The 25,485-nt window shown below is 38.1% G+C and overlaps 1 protein-coding gene across 2 annotated transcripts in view; it reads right to left on the minus strand.

The window, feature by feature from the left end:
* Positions 1-883: 883 nt before the first annotated feature.
* FZD6 (frizzled class receptor 6) overlaps positions 884-25,485 on the minus strand; it is a 40,348-nt gene continuing 15,746 nt past the window's right edge. For both annotated transcript variants that reach the window (XM_044245171.1, XM_044245170.1), the window contains exons 3-7: positions 10,352-10,548; positions 6,649-7,666; positions 5,365-5,513; positions 3,611-4,039; positions 884-2,411 (exon numbers count right to left, since the gene is read on the minus strand). In XM_044245171.1, coding sequence (XP_044101106.1) covers positions 2,243-2,411; positions 3,611-4,039; positions 5,365-5,513; positions 6,649-7,666; positions 10,352-10,548 — 1,962 coding nt within the window. In that variant the 3' untranslated portion in view covers positions 884-2,242. The remainder of the gene's footprint in view (positions 2,412-3,610; positions 4,040-5,364; positions 5,514-6,648; positions 7,667-10,351; positions 10,549-25,485) is intronic.

The raw sequence follows: 25,485 nt of genomic DNA on the forward strand, positions 1-25,485 counted from the left end.
TAACCATTCTGATAGGTGTAGTGGTGTCTCATTTTTCCTTTTGTGATATTTTTAAGTTACATGAGTTTAAGAAATCCGTGCCTCATCACTGAGGAGTACCTCTGGCTCTTTTCCCCATCAGATGTTAGTGCTGATTCTTACTCATACACTGTTCTTGCATGCTTGTCTCTGTTTGACTATACGATGAGCATCATATTTGAAAAAGTATTTGTAGAGCACAGAGAATAACATTTTCTTCCCCCAGACAAGATTTCCATTTGCTTCTACCTATGACTAATCCAGAACTACCTTATTCTAATTCCAGAGTAAGAGATTTTTCTAGACCATGCAGATAACTTGAAGCAGGGCTGCTGTCCCTACACTTCACACTTCCTTCCTCCAAAAGGATACATCCTTTTGAGGTCACAACTCTAAGTGGCGTGTGGTGTGTGGACACTCTTTCCCTTGAACCCCAGCCCTTGGACGCTGGCAATAACTGTTCAACTGCTCAGCCACCTTTTCCACCCATTCCATTAAATGCTCCCTGGGCTAAAGAAGCCCCAGTTGTTGGGGCTGGCAGGGTGAATTTCTTTCTTCTCCCAGGTCTTAGCCTGGCAATTCCTCACTATCCTATTTGGTTTTTAAAATGTTTTAATTTAGTATTGTTTTATTTCCCACTGCTTTACCTCATCCTTCAGGTCTTCCACTGGCTTTAAAAAGTATGATAAATATGGCTGTATCACGTATACTCTGGGAAAAACTGTAACAAATGAAAAATTAGAGTCCCAACTTCTCCTTTTCCAGTTTAAAGCTTTTGGCTAATTAGTCATGGAGCCACTGATCTGAAAAGTTCTACCACTTCCTGGGTCAGGACCACTAAAAATAAACACAATACTCCACAATCTCTTATCAGAGAAAACTTTATTACTGGAAAGATCATATAATTTGTATGCAAAGTTAAAAAATGTGGAAAAGTTAATATTTACATTTTCCATACAGTACATGATAATCTTTTTATTTAATAGAATGCTAAATAGAGGAAAAAACCAAAAGCATCAGAAAATGTTGTTCAAGATAGAACACTTAATTGGAAATAAAATTAAGAAAATTCTTCAATATTTTAAAGTATGTTATATAAAGTACATTTTATCAGGACTACATTTTTTCCCCCATTTGATTGACACTAATAGTGCTAACAGATTTTTTTTTTTTTTTTTAAGCACACTTTTAAATGTTTAGCAAAATCCTATTTCGGTACAGGAATGAATTCTACATAATGTCTGATGAAGATACTGTACAAGCTTTAGTATTCTAAACGTTAAAAAAAGTTAAAATACAAGCAACTAAAAAAAAGTACAAGCAAGTATAAATGGTCATAAAAATACAATCTTGAGTGGTCATAAAACTCTTTTTTTAAAAAGGAAATCAATTGCACTTGGCTTAATTTCTAAAAGAGTAATAACATTTCATCTAATCCTTTAGGACATATCATTTAAAAATGTAGAAGGATCAGAGAGCAGCATAATACAATCAACACTGGACATTAAGCACCTCATTTTAGTGGCATAATAGATGTATGAAATTTCTAAAACAAGAAGACTATAAAATTCACACAGGGAAGGTGATAAAGTGGAATAAGTGGGTTTTTAAAGGTGAATTCCCATTATAAAACCTTCTGGTGTGTCAAATATTTTTCATACTATAAAAGTATTATTTTTCAATTTTCTTAGAAACTCAGTGTAAAAGCTACCCAAGTAGTGCTAAAATATCAGAATAACATGACAAAAATATTTGAATAGCTTTTCCAGGATTCCTAAAAAAAAAAAAAAAAGTTCAAATACATAGAAACTTATTTTCAAATGTATAAAAAAAAGACACAAAGATAAGTTTTAAATACTTTAGCAAAGTAATATCTTTTAGACCATAAAAGTGAAAGAGCATATAGTACATTTTAAAATACTTTTAACAAGAGTAGAATCTTCATAAATAGAAAAGGAAGATTCCTCTCACTCCCTCCTCCCACACAACTTAAAAAAATATTATTAACCTGCACATTTCTGTTTCCTGGTCCGTGATACTGTTATCACGAACCTCTGTGCGAAATGAATCCTATTATACTCGGAATCTACCGTTTCCAGTGTAGCAAGCGATGGTGTAGCTCTCAGTGCAAAAGAACGGGACAGTAATGTCGCTAAGACGGCACACTGTCCCCGCCAGTGTAGTATGAACTCCCTTCTCCGCAAGGGGCAGGCAAGCCCGCCCCTCACGTATCCGAGTGACTGCCAAGGCCCTGTTCTTTCCTGCCCCCGGAAGCCGAGTGAACGAGCAGGGATGCAGAGCCTCTTGGGCTGCCTGGCTCCGAGGAACCTGGGGCCTGTGAGCTGTTGTTCTGCACTGGGCCAGGCTCGGGGACGTCACTTTTTGGAGAGAGCCTAGGTAAAAAGACGAAAGGTGACATATTACAGACCAAAGCGCAGATGTGATGCCAAATGTCCTTCCAGCTGCCATCCGCTTTTCATGAGTTTTTTGCATAATTAACTAAAACTCTTTATGTGTACCCTGACACCTCAAAATACAAATACTTTCTTTTCAAATACAGTTCTTGCTAACTTTAAGAAATTGCATTAAGCACCACCCATGCGTGGGCTGAGCACACTGTAGCATCGGGAATTCAGTTAATAAGACAGAATTCCGGCCCTTGCTTTAGCAAATATTTTATTCATTTCCCACCAAGGATGAGACATTTTAATTCCAACACAATGATGAATCAGACGTCAGCTGAGGTTTTACAAACTGAGGGTTTACAAATCTAGTGGAGGTTTTTTTTTTAAATTAAAATTTTTAAATTAACATATAGTGTATTATTAGCCCCAGCGGTACAGGTCTGTGAATTGCCAGGTTTACACACTTCATCGCACTCAACATAGCACATACCCTCCCCAATGTCCATAACCCAACCACCCTCTCCCTCCCCACATCCCCCCCACCCAGCAACCCTCAGTTTGTTCTGTGAGATTAAGTCTCTTATGATTTGCACATATCTAATTAGAAACAGCAAAAGCTGTTAGAGGAACACAAAGAAGATGCATCTGATTTAGTTTGGGAGGAGGGAGGCGAGGCAACCTTGAGACCTAAAAGTACTTAGCTATTGGCATTCTGGTTAATTCGATATTTACCTGTGTCTGGATCACCTATGACCATTTGGAAAAATTCATTAAAGATAATGTCAATATCCTTTCATGTTCAGAAAGTAAAAAACATAATCATCTTCATATAAAATGACAAATACCTTTTAGTACAGTAGCAATTACAACTTAATAGTATCTCAAAAGGCTCCTAAACATTTACCAAATATACACGCAACACTTAACAACGGCCACAGAAAAGAACATCACACTCCTATGCGAACAACATTCATGAAGGCTCTTTTCCAAGCTAAGAACTGAACTACCAAATAGCATATTTACAGGCTGGACCCAAACTTCTTATACCCAAACTTCCTTGGATTAAATATATGGACACATGTCATCTCCTAGCACATTTTCTTTCCAGATGTGCTATGCTTTAATAAAAAATGCATAATGCAATATTCAAAGCAGTCCCAATTTAACAGAACAAAATCTGAGCTCACCTTCCTTCACTCCTCGTACTTTCTGATACGCTGATCTTATCTGTCCCGTTGCCTGCCCGGCCCTTCCTGTCAGCCTGTTCCCCACAGAGTTTGGAGCTGGATGCTGCTGGGGAGGCCGGCTCCCCACAGTCGTGTTCTCTGGATCCGGGGGTGCTCGCTCCGTCCGCTCTCACCTCTCTCACTGATGTTTCTGGGGAGGTTGGTATTTCTGTCAAAGTTTCTTGTCCTAAGTAATCGTGGTTAGTGATAGCCACGGAGGAAGTGCCATGATTGGCAGTAGCGCCTGTGCTGGTTCCCATGGATTTGGAAATGACCTTCAGCTTATGCGAACTGGGCTTGTAGTGCTTCTTTTTGTGTTTGACTTTAGAATTGTGCTTTAAGAAGAACTCACATGACTCCTGTAGAACTCTTCGACTTTCACTGATGGGGCTGTAAGAGAAACCAAGGAGCGGGCTTACTAGGTAAATGTTAAGTGCTATCGAGAAGCCAAAAAGCAGGGGGACAAAAAAGAAAGAAAGAAAAAGAAGCCAAAAAGCATATCATATATCTTATACTTATACTAAAAATCTTTAGTTGATCAGGTTGAAAGTTCTAAATGACTTATGAAATCTGGGATTACAGATATTATGAGCTATAAGAAGATTGCCATGATGTGAAATCTTTTTTGCATACACTGTTAGCTGCCTTTGTCGGCGTAAGTAGATTGGTAAAAAATTAGAGAGGCTAAACCTAAGGAGGAGGACAAGGAAACTCAAAGCAGCAAACCATAGGGGATAATCTATTTATCACATGTAAATACATCAATATAAAAGTAAACCAGAAGAGAAAGGATGTAGAAGGGTTGTTGTTAAATTTAATTGTTTGCTTTCTAACATTAAAGTTAGCAAATTATACTGAACTGTGATGTATATAAATATGGAGTAGATATGTAATGATTGCAAAAAATTAAAGTCCAGTTAAATGCAATTCTTCAGTCAGGCTCCCTGCTCAGTGGGGAACCCGCGTCTCCCTCTGTGTCCCCCTCTGCTTGTGTGCTCGCTCCCTCTCTCTGTCAAATAAATAGGTAAAATCTTAAAAAAACAATACAATTCTTCAGACTTTAAAAACTTAGAAAAGATCTATAGTTCTGAACTTCTACCACAAAAACGTTTATTAATCAAACCAATGGGGAATAGTTTAAAAACCTATGCTACATTGTTGGCTGTATAGAGCATATAATGTATATAATTAACCAAAATGAACTGTTTACTTGTAAATCTACTATATTGTTATAAAATACTACGTAAGTTTAAAATTTTACCATCTTAGGACAAATAAGTTGCCCTAAGCCATTTTAAGCCAGCACTATGTGTGATAAAACTTAAAGGTAGTAAACAATCATATATTTGAATCATAGTCTATAATTTTCCTTACACATATTTGATCTCATTTAATCTTTTATCATTGATAAAATTTAAAATGCTGCATCCAAACTAATGAATCCAGTGATAGCAGTAATAATATTAAATATAAGCTGTGTAAAGAAAATGCACACTTAACAAATCTTTCTTTCATATTTCAATAGAATAGTATAGGTCAGAGTCTATTTTAATGAATGCCAAACAGAATAAAGTATATTTCTCCAGGAAAAAGATTTCCAAATTTGATATAACAGTTGGCATAATGAAACTCTGGCACAATAATGACTTGAATAGTTCCTTGGTATTTGTTCTATTTAATTTAAAACAACATCAGATAATTCAGTAGCTTCTTACTCTCTCTTACGATTTCGTTTAAAAAACCCAGCCCATTCCGTGCATGTCTTTTTGCTTCCAACCCAGAAGACAGCAGAGATGCCAACAATTAATGTCATCAGATATTTTATCATAAATAAAGCCAATTCTGGTCGAGTTTCTGTTTTTGCCTACAAAAAAAAAGTGAATAATAAAAATTTCAGTGATACATTTTAAGTGGAAAGAAGTCTATACCATCAATGTAAAACTTGAACAGAAAGTATAAATTTTCAGTCTGTTGTATTATAAAATGTTTGACATAGCACACTATAATGAACAGTGCTGCTTTAATATTCTTTACTAAAGTTCCGAACGAAGAACTTACCTGTGTATCAAAATACATAGCTAGAAAAGGAAAACACTTAAATATATTTAGGAAGAATATCCTAAAATCTTGACTTGATTTCCCAGCATCTTTTCTCTATAAGTATAGCAGCCTCTTATAATTGCCAAAATATCTGGCTTTGGGTATTCATCTATTTGCCTTCTACTAAAATCTACCAAAAAATTACATTTAAATTCATTGGAACAACATAGTATTTTAGAATCCTGATGCATTGTTGTTTATGTTTTAAAAAATTTGGTTGGTCAGGGTGAAAGAAGTATCAGTTCCATATAGTAAAATAAGTTCTGTTTTTATAAGCATAGATGAAACAAAAACATTATAAGATGACAGGATCAAATTAAATAAACCCAAATAAGGTTTACCTGCACTAAGTGAAGAATTCCCACTTCAGCAAAAGTTGACAGACCTCTTCTTGTTTCTGTTCCTCATTATTATTTATTTGCCTTTGCAACCGAATTTAATTTTTATTAAAAGAATAGCTAAAGGAGGCACTTTAACTATCGTAACCAAAGTCTAAACTTGAGGCAAGAACTCGAGGCCTGACCTCAGCTTCAGCTAATGCCCAATCTTTCCCTCTATCTACTGGATTTTCTTATGGAAAAATCTAATGTCATGTTCATGACTATTTCAAGTGTATGTCCAGGGAATGTCCACTGTGTTAAAGTTAAATAATGAACTAATACAGGGGTCCCTGGGTGGCTCAGTTGGGTAAGCATTTGCCTTCAGCTCAGGTGATGATCTCAGGGTTCTGGGACTGAGAACCCTGGTCAATTCCCAGAACCCATGTCGAGTTCTCTGCTCAATCTGCTTCTCCGTTTCCATCTCCCCATCCCCACAGGCTCAGGTAATCTCTCTCTCTCTTTCTCTCAACTAAATAACATCTTTAAAAAGGATAGCAAACCAATACAAATGCTCTTTACCTGGTAAGGGCACGGGATGTGGTACTGACGACAGTGGTCGGAGACCCAAGTTATCTCCCAGGTGACCCTGTTCACTTGCTCATAGACGTAGCACCCCAGAAGTGTCACGAGGGGCACAAGATACAGGCCACTAAAGACTCCAATTCGAATCATAAATTTCTTTAGTTTCTCCTGGTTCCGGCCATCATGTTGTATAACTTGCCGAACGTGATTTAAGGAAATAATGCCAGCTAGAAGAAGAGACAGCCCGACAAACACACAAAGGCACAGAGGCAGGAGCACGAAGTAGCGAGACGCATCCAGGTCATAAAGGCCGACGAAGCAAACGCCGCTAATGTTGTCTCCTTCGACTTTGTTCATAGCAAGAAGCATAACAGTCAGAAAACCCGGTATCCCCCACGCCACGGCATGAAACCACACTGCTTTTTGTTCAATGGCTTCACAACTCCATTTTCGTCCTGCCGCTAGGAACCACGTAATGGTAAGAATCACCCACCACACCGTGCCGGCCATTGTGAAAAAATACAAAAGCATAAACAGAACCGTGCAAGCCTTATTCTGAGAGCCCAGAACTACCGTGTCCCCGAGTTCTAGCTTCTCATCTGCCTTGTTGCAGGCTGTGCGGTCGCCTAACAAGAATCCGATGAAGTACATCAGGGACACGATGCTGTAGCAGACAGAGTAATATATAATTGGTCTTTCTGGGTATCTGAATCTTTTAACATCAATTAAGAAAGTAAGGAATGTGAACAGAGTTGCACAGAGACAAAATATTGAAACTATCCCGATAAAACTTTTTGCAAACTCTAGCTCATCACTTTTAAAATACATGTTAGGGCATGGAGGTGCACACTGGTCAATTCCCAGAAACTTATAGCCTTGTCCCCCAGAAGTCTTCAGATGCCTGGGACACCAAAATCCAATGTCTCTTTGAACTTCCTCTGTTTTCTTCTGAGGACCAAGAAACTGTGTGTGTGGATCAAAAGTTACAGGAACGGTCTCATCACAGTACTGCAATCTGTAGAGATTATAAAAATCGAAGGCAAAATTTTTACTGATTCACTGTTTTAATGCTATGCTTTCTAGCTATAAAGTACTATATTATGCATTCATAATTGATGGGAAGACATACAACCTGGATAGATTAAAGGTTAGAGCTTTGAAATTAACCGAACACTAGTAGTTGTTAGTGAGGCCCCAATACGCTAACATATATTTAATACAAGGCAAGTGAATATGAACATTTCCTTACTCAGAAAATGATCAATGAATAATTTTTATTTTGTAAATTTTTTAAGTAAACTTTACACCCTAGGTGGGGCTTGAACTCAGGATCACCCTCCACTGCCTGAGCCAGCCAGGTGCCCCAATTAATAATTTTTAAATAATTTCTGCTTCCAAGACTAAATATTTAAGAAAGAATTTATCCTTTAAAAAGAAAAAAAGAAAGAAAAGGAATTTTTCTTAATTAGTAGTCTCCAGACAAAAAAGTGTTGGCTTGTCTGTTTACAGCATTAGAAATGTAAGTCTTGGGGAAGTTCACCTGTATTCTAATGCCCACAAGCAAAGTAGCTCAACCATATGACAAGGTTTTGACAGTTAAAATTGGCTGAAATGAGACTCTTCCCCTCCCTAGATTGAGTTCAGGTGATCTCTACATTCTTTTTTTTTTTTTTTAAAGATTTTATTTATTTATTTGACAGACAGAGATCACAAGTAGGCAGAGAAGCAGGCAGAGAGAGAGGAAGGGAAACAGGCACCCTGCTGAGCAGAGAGCCCGATGTGGGGCTCGATCCCAGGACCCTGGGATCATGATCCTGGGATCATGACCTGAGCCGAAGGCAGAGGCTTTAACCCACTGAGCCACCCAGGCGCCCCTGATCTCTACATTCTTAAAGGCGCCCCTGATCTCTACATTCTTAAAGGCAAGAACATCACCAAGAAGTAGACTGGGGACCAGCTTAATGAATCACTATCCTGTTTCAGTTTGGCTGAGTCTTTTTAACTTAGGTAGAGTTGACATACAATATTATATGAGTTTTAGGTGCACAACATAGTGATTTGACATTTATATACATTGAGAAAAGGTCACCATAGTAAATCTAATCACCATCTGTCACAAAATTAATACAATGTTATTGGCTATATTCCCCATGCTGTACATTATATCCCAATGACACATTTATTTTGTAACTGGAAGTCTGTACTCCTTGTCTCCCTTGTTTATGGTAGACTGGAGTGATATACACAGATACATTTTCTATTTTGTGAAAAAGTTTATTGCTCACTTGAGTTTCTACACACCAGTGTTAATTTGGAGGATCTATATGGTTTAAAAATTAGTGGGAGTTTTGGGGCACTTGGGTGGCTCAGTTGGTTAAGTGTTTGATTTTGGCTCAGGTCATGATCTTGGGGTCCTGGGACTGAGACCCACATTGGGCTCTCTGCTCATGTGGTAGTCTGCTTGTCCCTCTCCCTCTTCTTCTATCCCTCCCGCTTGTACTCTCTCTCTCAAATAAAATCTTTAAAAAAGTAAAAATAAATTAGTGGGAGTTTCTAAGAAGAAAACTATTTATTTATTTATTTATAAGATTTTATTTTTAAGTAATCTCTACACATCCAATGTGGGACCTGAACAGTAGAGATCAGTTGGGACCCCTTTCTGGTCCTATTCTCCTTTCTCTCTCCCCAGAAATAGTCATTACCACAAATTCAGTTTTTATTCTCCTTCTGCATTTGAAAAAATTTTTACTCTGTGATTTTTTCTAACCATAATGTTATATAATATTGTTTTACAGGTTTTGAATTTTATATAAATGACATCATACTATATATTATCCTGTAGCATCCTTTTTTTACTTAACACTATAATTTTTAGATTTATCCATGTGTACAGATGTGGATCAACTACATTAATTTTATCTACTGTATCACAGTATTCTAGTGTATAAGTACATCACAATTTACTATTCATTCTTCTACAATGGAGTTTCACATTTCCCTTTTTTAAAAAAAATTTAGGAATAATGTGACAATCGGTATTCTCATGTGTGATTCCTTATTTGTGTAAAAGCTCCTGTAGAAGGGTATTGCCTAGAATGTAAGGTATGGGTATCCTCAACTTTATTATGTTATCAGTTGTTCCTGGAAACAATTATCCACTGGAAGTATCTGACTTTCACAAACCTATAATCTAGTCTACAGATAAAGACACAGAAAGATAGATACAGCATCTTCCCAGCTTTATCATGTGAAGTCTCATTATATCAGTAGACTGTTTCAAATTACAATCCCCCAATGTCTAGCGAATAGGAGACAAAAGTAATGAGTCAAGGTCAATGTACAAATGGGCAGTGAATTGATAATAAGTTCATTTCCCCCCAGTTTGGGTCAAAGGCACCCTTACATCTTCTCAGAGAACTTTGTACTTCTCCTTTGTTGTCTCTAGCATGGTTATAATTTTACATTTATTATTATAATTATTTTATTACTATCTATTCCTCCTACCCCACAGTAAATTCCCACTGGAAATCTGTTTTTGCTCACCATTGTGCCCAAAACACTACACCACAGTGGCTGGCAAATGTTAAGTGTGCAATAAACATTTGTCGAATTAAATAATGAGAGCCGGTCACAAACATTCTGGAAAACTAAAACCAACTTAAAAGATCACTGGTAGCTTTCAGTTGAAAACATAATTTACCTGTCACATTCAAGTTCCTCAGGCCATCGCATACCAAAAGTATCAATTAATTTTTTGCAATCAGAATATACTTTCTCACAAAAGTTACGACAAGGTGGAACCACATTAATTTGTTCCGTGCAGGCTGGTACAAAAGCTTTGCAAAGGAAAGTTTCGATGTTTGGTGAACATTCCAAATTTGCCAGAGGAAGAAAAGGCTATTAAGAAAAACAGCAAGATAAGGTTAGAAAACATTTGAATAACAAATGAATGGAACTTATTCACTATTTAAAATATATACCTTCTCACTTATACTCTAAAAGAATATCTCATTGTCAATACAGTCAAAATTTTTTTCACTTTTATTAATTTATTATTTTTAAACTAATCTCTATGCCCAACATGGAGTTTGGACTCATGACCCTGAGATCAAGAGTAATTTGTTCTATTGACTGAGCCAGTCAGGTGCCCCTCAATACAATGAAATTTTAAGGAGATAATTTCAGTTAGTCTGTTAGATTTATGAACCCTTCATATGTAATAGAATATTATTATTTTATTCAATTACACATTTTTAAAGAAGACATGCTAAATCAAATCAAAAGCATGAGTTGATTGCTAAGTAAAATAAATTATGCAAATATTCAATTTATAAGTACATAACGCAATACCCTAACATTGTACTGAGTATTCTAGAGAATGAAGGAATGTCTGAGGCAGAGGAACAGCATGAAAAAAGCATGAGGATCACTAAACCCTTATCCATGCAGGGCAAGCTTAGTGTGGCTTGAATATAAGGTCAAAGAGGTGGTGTTAAGGGCAGAGTAGAGACAGCTGAGATTGGCAAGGTATGCTAGGCTTGATCCTGGAGAACAGGAATGGCATGCTAAATTGTCTGGATTTTGGAAATCAAGGAATGAATACTACTGGAGAGTTTTAAAAGCAGAAGTATCTCTAGAGTCTGACAGCTGAGCTGGAATGTTAGTCCCCCACTTCCTGGCTATATAACTTTGTCTAGTTAATTTTTCTTTGCCATAGTTTCTTCATCTGTAAAAGGGCAATGATAATAGTACTTGTTGCATAAAACTGTTATGAGTATGGAGTTAATAAATGTAAAGCTCTTCAAACAGAGTCTGGCATGTAGTAGGCACTCAATAAACATTACTGTGATGATTATACTTCAGAAAATGCACATGGGTTCTGGATAAACCTGGCACATTAACCACATATGTTTATCCCCTTTCCTCTTATAATAAAGAAAAAAAAGCCACTAACCAATTATAGGTGAACAGAAGAGACTACATTAGCATATATGACTTTTCCAATGATAAAAACAACAAAAAAGAAAGCCCCAGCCTTTCCAAGATGGAGAGCCATTAGAGGAGTGGAAAGTGACTTAATGGGACATGAGGTGTACTTTGAAGCAGGAGTGGAGGAATTGAGATGACAATGAGCTCATGTGCTCTAAATAATCCAAGAGTCTCAGTCTGTTGAGGTACTAAGTAGCACAAAAGTCTATCCTCACCCCTACTCCAGTCCAGATGACTACTGCATTCTACCAGTCTTGTTTCTGGAAAAAATGGAGCTGGAAATGTTCTGCACTTGGGGCATCAAGCACAGGGCAGAGATAATGCACAAACTGAAAAGAGGGGGGCTATAACAGTCTACCTACAGAAATATGAAGCCCTCATCTTCCTGTTCCTCTTCTGTTCAGGCATATACCTACCATCCCCATTCTTTGAAAAAACTCAACAGTCTTGAAGAGCTCTACACACTGACAGTGAAAAAGACAGTTGACCTTGAGCTAACCCTACTATGAAGCCCACCAGTAACAAGCCCCATTCTTGCACACAGAGCTTTTTAGTGCCCCACACAAATAAAAATGGGCAGTCAAGGATCATCAGGTGTCTGAAGAAAGCCTCCCACATCAAAGAGAGAAAAAATGTTTCATAAGAAGGGCAGGATCCACTGTGTAAAATGTTATTAAGAATTTAGTAGGATGAGAGACCAAAACAAGCAAGCAGATAATTGAATATTTGGAGGAAACAGATTATGCAGGGAACAAAAGAAAATGAATCACAGAATAAATAAAAACCTTAATATCTTAAATTGCATTCATTTAAAAGGAATAGGTGCTATGGGAAATTGAAATAGTAAGATGGCTCAAATTTAAAAAAAAAAACACTCTATAGAAGGATTAGAAGATGAAGCTGAGGGAAGAGATGGGCAGTTAGAGAGAAAATCCTCCCAATTAGAGGATCAGTCCAAGTGTCCAACACATGACTAAAGGAGTTCCAGAAATTAGAGGGAAAATGGGGTACAGATGATAATCGAATAAAGAATATAAGAACATTTTTCAGAACAGAAAGGTACTAGTTTACTAACTGAAAACCTGGTATCACACTGCATCTTATTACTAAAACATTTCTGGGCTTAACCTTTAGTCAATTTTCCTTTCTTTTCTAAGATTTATTTATTTATTCGAGAGAGCGTGACGGGGTGGGGGGGGAGGCAGAGGGAGAGAGAGAGTCTGAAGCAGACTCCGTGCTGAGCACGGAGCCAAATGTGGGGCTCAATCTCATGGCTCTGGGATCATGACCTGAGCTGAAATCAAGAGGTGGACGCTTAACCAACTGTGCCACCCAGGTGCCTCCAGCCAATTTTATTTCACAGAGATCTCTCTCATCTTCTCCTCTCTTCCACCCCCAATTCCAAACCCTATGCTTCCAACCCCCCAATTCCAAACCCTATGCTCTCTTCCAACCCCCCAATTCCAAACCCTTATCCCATCAGACAAACTTGTTCTATTATCTCCCACCATAAACAAAACAAAACAAAACAAAACAAAACAAAACAATAATATCTTTCCTTGACTTTACATCCCAATCCCCATGCAGCCATTATTCCATTTTTCTGTTCCCCTTTAGAGAAAAACTCCTCAAAACAGTTGTCTTTACTTTCTTGAATTCTGCTCTTCCCACTCCCTCTTGAGCCTTTCTTCAACCGTCCTCATACTTCAGTGAAACAGCTTGTCAGAGCCACCAATAAACTCCACATTGTCAAATCCAGTAAGTCAGTTCTAAGTCCTCATCCTACTACATTCTTTTTTTTAAATTTTTATTTATTTATTTTTAAAGATTTTATTTATTTATTTGACAGACAGAGATCATAAGTAGGCAGAGAGGCAGGCAGAGAGAGAGGAGGAAGCAGGCTCCCTGCTGAGCAGAGAGCCCGATGCGGGACTCGATCCCAGGACCCTGAGATCATGACCTGAGCCGAAGGCAGCGGCTTAACCCACTGAGCCACCCAGGCGCCCTCATCCTACTAAATTCTTAATAACATTTTACACACTGGATTCTGCCCTCCTCATGAAACTTTTTTTTTTTTCAATTGGCTTATAGAATATGAATTCTCCTGGATTTCTACCTATCTCATTGCTGTTCTTTTTTGGATTCTCTTCTACTTCCCAATTCTACATACTGGAGTACTCAAGAGTTCCATCCTCAGATTTCTATCTTATTTATATACTCGCTCCCAGGAGAAACTCATCCAGAACCATGGAATTAAATACCAACTGTACATGAAGATTCCTAAAGTTATCTCCAGCCCCATCTCTCCTGTGAACCCTCTACTTGATGACCACCTGCCCCTGGAGAATTCCAATAAGCTGTCAACATGCACCTCAAACCCAGTATGTTCAAACCACAACTCAATCCCACAGCATCCTATCTCCCAAACGATCCCTCCGCTCCCCCATCTCAGGTAGTGCCACCATTCACCAAGTTGCTCTGACCAAGAATCCAAAGACTCATCTTTTACTCCTGTCTTTCACCCCATATCTGATCCAGCAGCAAATCCTATTTGTTCCCCTGTAAGATCTATTTCAAATCTCACCATTTCTCACTATTACTAAGTTACTACGCCTAAGCCACTAAATCTTTCACCGAGACTACTGAAATAGCTTCCTAATGGTCTCACTCTTGCAAATCTGACAGTCCATTTCCATTCAGTCCACCTTCCAATCAATGTGATTCTTTAAAATGTAAGCTTGTCCTTGTTAAAAAGACCATTAGAATAAATTCTAGAGTTCTTATCAAGTCCTATGAGGCCTTAAATTTCCTAGCCCTTGGCCACTTTCCTACCACCCTTTTCCTCATTTCCTACCATGCTTTCTCTTATTCACTCCAATGCCACTAAATTGGCATTTTGCTTCTCATAATTCCATGTGTATTTCTGCTTCAGAATCTTTGTATTTGCTGTTCCCTTTACCCAGAACACTCTTCCTTCACATAGTCACATGGATTGTGTCCTCATTCATTTGGGTCTCTGCATAACTGTCACTTCAGAGAAGCATTCCCTGCCCACCCTATGTAAAAAATTGTCTTTCCATTCTCTGTTCTATTATTCTGCTTTGTGTTTCTTTGTAGTCCTTACCACTATGTATCTAGTCCAGAAAGCAATCAGGGCATATATACAAGGACAGATAGCTGAAGGAGGAATGTCTCAAGGGAATGGCAATGGGGGACTGGAACTGATAGATTATATGGTATTTTAAGCATCTGAAAAAATTGCTGTTAGATGTCTAAAAGTCTAGGACATCAAGAAAAGAAATTAGCTATAGGTACATAAAAAACAGGCAAATAAGGGAAAATGCAGTTATTGTATTAACCAAGAGGGAAGGTATTAAAGAAATACATTCAATCAAAGCAAACTATTCAACTCAGTAATGTATAATATTTAATGTTCCTAGTAATGCTAGCACTGGAGATTGATTGATTTAACCAAGAATTATGTTAGAACACTGGGAAGAGAAGTAAAAATGGTAGAGTAAGACAAATCAGTAATCAACTACCATAATAAGAAAGAATAAACAAAGACTGCCAGAAGTTCTAAATGGACGAATCAATAAGCAACAGACTAAGCATATTAGAACATGGCCTGTGTATCGGAAGAGCCCTGAAGGAGTTCAAAGTGTCTGTCTTTGGGGAGGAGGAGAGGGATGGGGATAGAGAAGAGTGGGCAGGAACTGCCGTTTTTCCGTTAAAAGCCTTTAATAATGAGGGTTTTCTTCCAGCTTTATTTAGGTATAATTGGCATATAATAAATTGAACATGTATAAAGTGTAAACTTTGATGGGTTTTGAAACCATTACCAGAATCAATAAAATAAATATATCCATTACCACAGAAAAAGTATTCTCTTGCCTCTTTGTAATCCCTCCCTCCTATCTCCCCTCTCACTCCCTACCACAAGCCAAAAAACCTCCCCTGGCAATCACTGATATGCTTTCTGTCATTACAGAGTGGTATTTTCTAGGTTTTACATAAATGAAATCATACAGCATATATTCTTTTTTGTCTGGCTTCTTTCACTTGGCATCATTATTTTGAAATTCATCCATGTTGTTCCATGCCTCAACAGTTCCTTCTTTTTAGTTGCTAAGTAGTATTCCATCGTGTGATTACACCATAATTTGTTTATCAGTTCACCTGTTGATGGGCGGTTTGAAGTGCCCATAGGACATGTGAGTGTGGATATCTACTAGCAGACAGTTAAATAAATAGGGCTCTGCAAGTGAGAGACTTTAGGTAAAGGACATGGATTTGGAAGCCATCATTATAAAAATGGTAACTGAAATATGTGAATCAAATTTCCCAATGAGAATATATAGAGTAAGAGAAGATGAAAATTCTGATTCAAGAGGAATGCACTGAACTTCATATTATCATCCTCTTCTTCTCCAAATGCCATTGAAATGGGAAAAAAGGTCTAAGGATAAAAAAGAAAATCTATAGTTCTACAAAAAACTAGGAAAAATCTTATCAATGAACTATATGAGACATTTCTGAAAGATAAAAAGGAATTGAGGGGCACCTGGGTGACTCAGTGGGTTAAAGCCTCTGCTTTCAGCTCAGGTCATGATCTCAGGGTCCTGGGATGGAGCCCTGCATCAGGCTCTCTGCTCAGCGAGGAGCTGCTTCCTCCTTTCTCTCTGCCTGCCTCTCTGCCTACTTGTGATCTCTGTCTATTAAATAAATAAATAAAATCTTAAAAAAATAAAATAAAAAAGGAATTGGGGTGGAGCATCTGGTAAGATGGCAGAAGCTCACCTTGGCCCACAGATGCAACTAGGTAATGTTCGTATCAGTGTAAAAACGCACAGAACAACCCAAAGACGGGTGAAACCAACTCCACAACTAAAGGTAGAGAAGAGGCCACACTGAAGAGGTTAGGAAGGATGGAGATGTGGTCAGACCAAATGAACCCTGGCAGTCCTTGGAAAGGAGGGAGCCATGGATGTGGAGAGGGGAGAGAAAGACAATCACACAGGGGAGGCTGAATGGGGAAGATGAAGTGCCATAACATTTGGCTTTGAAAACTAGAGGGGCTGAATTTTGTGAGTTCTCACAATAATCAGTGGAACTTAAAGTCTCAGATTTTGGGACACCTGGGTGGCTCAGTTGGTTAAGCAGCTTGCCTTTGGCTCAGGTCGAGATCCCAGTGTCCTGGGATCGAGTCCCACATCGAGCTCCTTGCTCGGCAGGGAGCCTGCCTCTCCCTCTGTCTCTGCCTGCCATTCTGTCTGCCTGTGCTCACTCTCTCTCCCTCTCTCTCTCTGACCAATAAATAAAATCTTAAAAAAAAAGTCTCAGATTTTAAAAATCAGCAGGATGATTTCTGGAAGAGTCAGCTGATTCCCCACCCTTAAAGACAGCACTACAAATAATCTGTGGGGATACAGCATAGACATAGTAGCCTGGGGCATACAGGGGGTTTATTTACTAATTTCAGAGTGTGTCCCTAAGGGATAGAGATCCCTAGGAGACTCACCCAGGAACAAAGGAGCTGGCAGGCACCATTTCCCTTTCCCAACCATAGCACAAACACATGGCCACCTTTCAGAACTAGCCCAGAACTGACACTTACTACCTAACTTCTTCATACCACCACCTGCCCTCTTAGGGGATCTGCCCCGTCTAGCCAAGCTTGCTTCAGTCCCAGCACTGAGGGTCTCCTCCCAGAACACTGGCATACCTTGCCAACACATTGGCTCCCAACTCCTGGGCTTTGTGAAGCCTCAATCCTCCAGTGGTGGTTGGTCCCACTGAAGACCAGCATGCCTTGTGAAAACTGCAGGCCCAGACCAGTGGCTGTACCAGCCACACCCTGCACTGGCAGCACAAACCTTGTGGACACTGTGGGCCCTGCCCCTTCCAACAGCTGTTGGTTGGTGCCTATTCAAGCTGGAGCCACAAGCCAAGTAGTGTGCAAGCAGCTATGACACGGGCCAGCTCCGCTCCAAAGGGACTCCTGCCCTTGGGTGAGGGAAGGCTAACCACACACCCAATCGGACAGTCCCAGCAGTGGGCTGCGGGCAGACAGCTTGGTCAGATTGCAGGCCCACCAACCAATAAGTTTCTCAGGGGACAACACAGGGAAAGCACCCTTCAGTCTGGTGCTATAACATCTCAGGCAAATGCCTGGTCTGACTAAACTCACGCCCAAGGTGGCCCCAGACTGGCCCACTAACAACACGGGGACCAAGCACTGCCTACAACAGGCAAATAAAGCCATTGCAGAAGACTGGACTAAAGGCAAAAGTGGCCAACACACAGCAGTAGGGTGTGTGTGATACACATAGGCGACACCCCTGAAGCACCAGATTCTGGGGAACAAGGCACACTGCACTGCAAGGCACTACAGGACCTTTTATTCATAAGGCCATTACTTTCAAGAGCAGAGATGTAGCTGACTTTCATAACACTTAGACACAGAGAGTTAGCCAAAATGAGGAGATAGAGGATTATGTACCAAATGAAAGAGGAGGAGAAGACCACAAGAGACCTAAGCACAACAGAGATAAGTAATGTGTCTGATAGAAAAATTAAAGTAATGATCATAAAGATACTCACTGGACTTGAGTAAAGAGTGGAAGATATTAGTGAGACTCTTAAAAAAAAAAGATAAAAAGAGCCAATGAAAGATGAAGAACACAATAAATGAAATTAAAAATACACTAGAGGGAGAGTTGCCTGAGTGACTCAGTCAGTTACCAACTCTTGATTTCAGCTGAGTTTTCCAGCTCAGGGCCATGAGTTCAAGTTCATTGGGCTTCTGGCTGGGCATGGAGCCTGATTAAAAATACAGTAGATAGAATAGATATCAAGCTAAAGGAAGCAAAAAGATGAATTAGTGACCCGGAGGACAGAGTAATGGAAAGTAATCAAGAGAAAAAAAAATTATGCAAAATGAAAACAGACAGGAAACTCAGCAACTTCATCAAGCATAACATTCTCAGAGGAAGAAGAAAAGGGAAAGTTTATTTGAATAAATAATAGTTGAAAACTTCCCTGCAGAAGGAAATAACTGACCATATCCAGGAGGCACAGAAATCCCCCAACAAGATCAACCCTAGGAAACCAAACCAATACACACAGTAATCAAATTGGCAAAAAACAGTAAGAAAGAGAAAATTTTTTAAAGCATCAAGAAAAAGAAGACAGTTACATACAAAGGGAAGACCCACGGGCACCTCGGTGGCTCAGTTGGTTAAGCGACTGCCTTCGGCTCAGGTCATGATCCCAGAGTCCCAGGATCGAGTTCTGTGTTGGGCTCTTAGCTCCATGGGGAGTCTGCTTCTCCCTCTGACCTTCTCCCCTTCTCATGCTTTCTCTCACTCGCTCTCTCTCAAATAAAGAAAATCTTTAAAAACAAAACAAAATAAAACAAAAAAGAAAGTGAAGACTCATAAGGCTATCAGCAGACTTTTCAGCAGAAACTTTGCAGGCAGAAGAAAGTAGCATGATATATTCAAATTGCTGGCAGGAAAAAAAAAATCTGCAGCCAAGAATAATCTATCCATCAAGGTTATCATCCAGAATAGAAGAAGAGATAAAGAGTTTCCCAGACAACAAAAGTTAAGGGAGTTCATGACTACTACAACAACCCAACAACGAATGGTAAAGGGACTCTTCTGAATGGAAAGGAAAGACCACAAGTAAGAATAAGAGAAAGTAGGGAACACAAAAGCAGTAAAATTTAAGCATATCTATAAAAATCGGTCAAGGGACTCACAAATTAAAAGACTATAAAGTATGACTCCATATATGTAAAATGCAGCAGGAGAGAGAGTAAAGAAGGTGCAGACTTAGGTGACCATCAACTTAATATTTGACTGATATATACAGAAGATGCTATATACAAACCTGATGGTAACCACAACCAAAAAACAGCAATAGACATACAAAAAATAAAGAAAAGTAATCCAAGTATATCACTAAAGAAAGCCAGTAAACCATGAGAGGAGAGCAAAAGAAGAAAGGAACAGAGAAGAACTATAAAAATAACCACAGAACAAGTAACAAAATCACAATAAATACATAACTATCATTAGTTACTTTGAATGTAGATGGACTAAACACTCGAATCAAAAGACATAGGGTGATGGAATGGATAAACAACCAAGACCCATCTGTATGCTACCTAGAAGAGACTCATTTCTGACCTAAAGACACAGGCAGATTGAAACTGAAGGGATGGAAGAGCATATATCACGCAAACAGATGTGAAAAGAAAGCTGTGGCATAACATATTTGACAAAATAGACTTTATTATTTATTTATTTAAAAGATTTTATTTATTTGACAAATCACAAGTAGGCAGAGAGGCAGGCAGAGAGGGAGTGGGAAGCAGGCACCCTGCTGAGCAGAGAACCGGATGTAGGGCTCCATCCCAGGACCCTGGGATCATGACCTGAGCTGAAGGCAGAGGCTTTAACCCATTGAGCCACCCAGGCGCCAGACAAAATAGACTTTAAAACAAAGACTGTAACAAGAGACAAAGAAGGACACTATATTGTCACAAAGGGGGCAATCCAACAAGAAGATATAACAATTGCAATACTGTTACAATATTACAATATACTATGTTACACAACATGGGAACAATCAAATACATAAAACACTTAACAACAAACATAAAAGAACTACCGATAGTAATACAATAACAGTAGCAGACTTTAACATGCTACTTACATCAATGGACAGATCACCCAAACAGAAAATCAACAAGGAAACAGTGACTTTGAATGATACAGATATAATCAGAACATTCCTTCCTAAGACAGCAGAATATATATTCAAGTGCAAATGAAACATTCTCCAGAACAGATCACATATTAGGCCACAAAACAAGTCTCAACCAATTCAAAACGATCAAAGTCATACTAAGCTTCTTTTCTGACCACAATGCTATGAAACTAGAAATCAACCACAGGAAAAAATCTGGAAAGAACACATACACATTGAGGTTAAATAACATCCTACTAAACTACAAGTGGATCAACCAAGAAATCAAAGAAGAAATAAAAACTTACATGGACAGAAATGAAAATGAAAACACAATGGTCCAAAATCTTTAAGATGCAGCAAAAGTGGTTCCAAGAGGGAAGTTTATAGCAATACAGGCCTACCTCAAGAAGCAAGAAAAATCTCAAATAAACATCCTAACCTTACACCTAAAGGAACTAGAAAAAGAACAAACAAAACCCAAAACCAACAGAGAAAGAAAATAATAAAAATTAGAGCAGAAACAGATGACATAGAAATAGAACAGCTCAATAAAACCAGGAGCTGGTTCTTGGAAAAGATCAATGGAAAACAAACAAACAGAAAAGTGTGAGGGAGAGAGGACTCAAATAACCAAATCAGAAATGAAAGAGAAGAAATAACTGACACCATAGAAATATAAAGGATTGTACGAGAATACGAAAAATTATATGTTAACAAATTGTACAACCTAGAAGAAATGGATAAATTTCTAGAAACACATAATCTCCCAATATTACATCAGGAAGAAACAGAAAATTTGAATAGACCAATCATGAGCAATGAAATTGAATGGGTAATCAAAAAACTCCCAAAAAACAGAAGTCCAGGACCACACAGTTTCACAGGTGAATTTTAACAACATTTAAAGAAGAGTTAATGCCTATTCTTCTCAAACTTTTCTAAAAGAATAGAAAACAAAGGAAAACTTCCAAATTCATTCTATGAGGCCAACATCCCTGATATTAAAGACAGCACCAAAAAAAAAAAAAGAAAGAAAGAAAGAAAGAAAAGAAAAAAGAACTACAGACCAATATTTTTGATGAACATAGACACAAAAATTCTCAACAAAATATTAGTGAATCGAATCCAACAATACATTAAAAAGATCATTCACCAATCAAGTAGGATCTATTCCTAGATGCAAGGGTGGTTCAATATTTACAAATCAACCAACATGATGTATCACATCAATAAGAGAAATGATAAAAATCATATGATCATTTCAATAGATGGAGAAAAAGCATTTGACAAAATACAACATCCATTCATGATACAAACCTTCAACAAAGTAGGTTTAGAGGGAACATACATCAACACAATAAAGATCTTATATCAAAAACTCACAGCTAATATCAATCTCAATGGGGAAAAACAGAGAACTTTCACTCTCAGCACTTTTATTAAACATAGTACCGGAAATCCTAGCCACAGTACTCAGACAACAAAAAGAAATTCAACTTGGTAAGGAAGAAGTAAAATTTTCACTATTTGTAGATGATATGACATTATGTATAAGAAACCCTAAAGACTCAACCAAAAAACTACTAGAACTGATAAATGAATTTAGCAAGGTCTCACGACATAAAATCAGTGTAGAGAAATTCATTGAGCTTCTATACAATAATAATGAAGCAGTAGAAAGAGAAATTAAGAAAATAATCCCATTTGTAATTTCACCAAAAATAATAAAATATCTAGGAATAAACTTAGCTAAAGAGATGAAAGACCTGTGCTCTGAAAACTGAAAAACACTGATGAAAGAAATTGAAAGGGTGCCTGGGTGGCTCAGTGGGTTAAAGCCTCTGCCTTCAGCTCAGGTCATGATCCCGGGGGCCTGGGATTGAGCCCCACATCAGGCTCTCTACTCAGCAGGGAGCTGCTTCCTCCTCTCTCTCTCTGCCTGCCTCTCAACCTACTTGTGATCTCTGTCAAATAAATAAACAAAATCTTTAAAAAAAAAAAAAAAGAACAAAAAATAATAATTCTATTTGTAAGAATTTATTTTAAAAAAAAAGAAATTGAAGATGACAGAGACAAATGGAAAGATATTCCATGTTTGTGGACTGGAAGAACAAATACTGTTAAAATGTCTATACTACCTAAAGCAATCTACACATTCAATGCAATCACTATCAAACAATACTTTTCACATTCTTAAAACAAACAATTCTAAAATTTGCATGGAACCACAAAAGACCTTGAATAGCCAAAGCAATCTTGAAAAACAGAAACAAAACTGAAGGTATCAGAATTCCAGACTTCAAGATATATTACAAAGCTGTAGTAATTAATCAAAGCCATATGGTACTACATGCATACAAGTTTAAAATTGTAAAAAAAAAAAAAAAAACAAAACCAACAGAACAGTATGGTACTGGCACAAAAATAGACACACAGATCAATGGAACAGAAAAGGAAGTCCAGAAATAAACCCATAATTATATGCTCAACTAATCTTTACCAAGGAGGCAAGAATACACAATGGGGAAAAGACAGTCTCTTCAACAAATGGTGTTAGCAAAATGGCCAGCTACATGCAAAAGAATGAAATTGAACAACTTTTTTATACCAAACACAAAAATAAAGTCAAAATGGATGAAAAAACTAAATGTGAAAATTGAAACCATAAAAATCCTAGCAGAGAGCACAGGCAGTAATTTCTCTGACATCAGCCGTAACAGCATCTATCTGGATATGTCTCCCAAGGCAAAAGAAATAAAAGCAAAGATAAACTATCTTTGTAGATAGACTATATCAAAATAAAATGCTTCTACACAGTAAAGAAAATAATCACAAAACTAAAAGATAACCTAATGAGTGGGAGAATGTATTTACAAATGATGTATCCAATAAAGGGTTAATATCCAAAATATATAAAGAACAGATACAACTCAACACCAAAAAAACAAATAATCCAAGTAAGAAATGAGCAGAAGACATGAACAGACATTTCTCCAAAGAAGACACACAGCTGGCCAACAGACACATGAAAAGATGCTCAACATCACTCATCATCAGGGAAATGCAAATCAAAACCACAATGAGATATCAATTTATACCTGTCAGAATGGCTAAAATCAAAAACTCAGGAAAGAACAAGTGCTGGTGATGATGTGGAGAAAATGGAACCCTATTGCACTGTTGGTGGGAATGCAAACTGGTTCAGTCACGGTGGAAGACATTGTGGCAGTTCCTAAAAAAAATTAAGAATGGAACTACACTATGATCCAGTAATTGCACCACTGGGTATTTATCCAGAGAATACAAAAACATGAATTTGAAGGGATATAGGCACCCCTCTGTTTACTGCAACATTATTTACAATAGCCAAATTATGGAAACAGCCTAAGTAAGAATCCATCGATAGATGAACGGATAAAGAAGACATGGTAGACATATAATAGAATATTATTCAGCCATAAAAAAAAATAAATAAACGAAATCTGGCCATTTGCAACAACATGGGTGGAGCTAGAGAGTATTAAGCTAAATGAAATAAGCCAGTCAATGAAAGACAAATACCTATGATTTCACTCATATGTGGAATTTAAGAAACAAAGGAATGAAGGAAAGAAAAAACAACCCCTCCCCCCCAAAAACACACTCTTAACTATAGAGAACAAACAGATGTTTATTAGAAGGGAGGTGGGCTGGGGCTGGGTGAAACAGATGATGAGGATTAAAGAGTACACTGATCTTGATGAACGCTGAGTAATGTATTGCATTGCGCAATCACTGTATTGTACACCTGAGACCAATACAGCAGTATAGGATAACTACACTGGAACTGAGACTTATTTTTTTTTAAAGATTTTATTTATTTATTTGACAGAGAGAGAGATCACAAGTAGGCAGAAAGGCAGGCAGAGAGAGAGAAGGGAAGCAGGCTCCCCACTGAGCAAAAAGCCTGATGAGGGGCTTGATCCCAGGACCCTGGGATCATGACCTGAGCCGAAGGTAGGGGCTTTAACCCACAGAGCCACCCAAGCACCCCTGGAACTGAGATTTAAAAAACAAAATAAAAATGTGACACAGTACCAAGCAACTAAGGGAATAAAAGTAATGAAAGAAAAAAGAATGAGGTCAGATTCTGGATAAATAACAACAGATCTACTTTAAAATGCATTGCTGAGCACTGTATATACCTAATAAAAAAGCAAAAAATATTAAAAAAGCAATGAAACTGCAAGGAGAAATGGAGAATTCCATGACCTTAATAAGAATTTTCAATGCATATTTCCTGCTAAATGAAAGGGCAAACGCAGAAAAAATTAATAAGTAAATACGAGATGTGATTACAACACTACAATTAACAAGACTGATTTAAAGAGCACATATGGAACCCACACCCAACAATTACAGAGCAAGAGCCGTAAAGAACATTGGAGCCGTGGAGAGTTCACCCTGTGCTGATGCGGCAAAGTGACCGGGCAAAGACAGGCCCTCCAACGGGTGGCAGACCGTATTGCCATATACAGACGATGCTGAGACCAACGCTTTGCTGCCTCACAGGAGCTTGTTAAAGAACAAACAGCAGAGTCCTTCTCTCAGTCTTCTCTACCCCAAGAGGGAGAATGCCCAGACAGTGCAATTATCCGTTCAGGAGCGGAAGTGGAAGAAAGAGAAGCATGGACAACGAGTAACGTTTATTTCCTTACTTACTGTCCAATTAAGCCTCGTTCCTAACATTTTTGAGTGTCTGTTAATCAGTCCCTATAGTGGAAAGAATGAAAATACACTGTGTGTAATTCTAACTCAGGAGTCATTCTGTAATAGCTAGGGTAAGTTGATGGTCAGCATTTAAGATCTATTTACTGTCCAGTTTAAGGGCAGGCAAAATGAGAGTGACACACGTCCTTTTGCTATGCTAAAATAATTTCCTTACAGGGCCAATATGGCAAGTCCCTGTTGGGCCCATGGTCAAAGGAGCGAGACTGATACAAAGCGAAGGTCAAGCAAAGCTTTATTTCGCGCCAAGCATCGAGAATCAAACTGACCAGCCAGGGCTGTCTCTTGCAAAGAGGCGACCCCTCCCGGTCTCACAGA

The sequence above is a fragment of the Neovison vison genome, chromosome 4, assembly GCF_020171115.1.
Source record: "Neovison vison isolate M4711 chromosome 4, ASM_NN_V1, whole genome shotgun sequence".
Lineage (NCBI taxonomy): Eukaryota > Metazoa > Chordata > Mammalia > Carnivora > Mustelidae > Neogale > Neogale vison.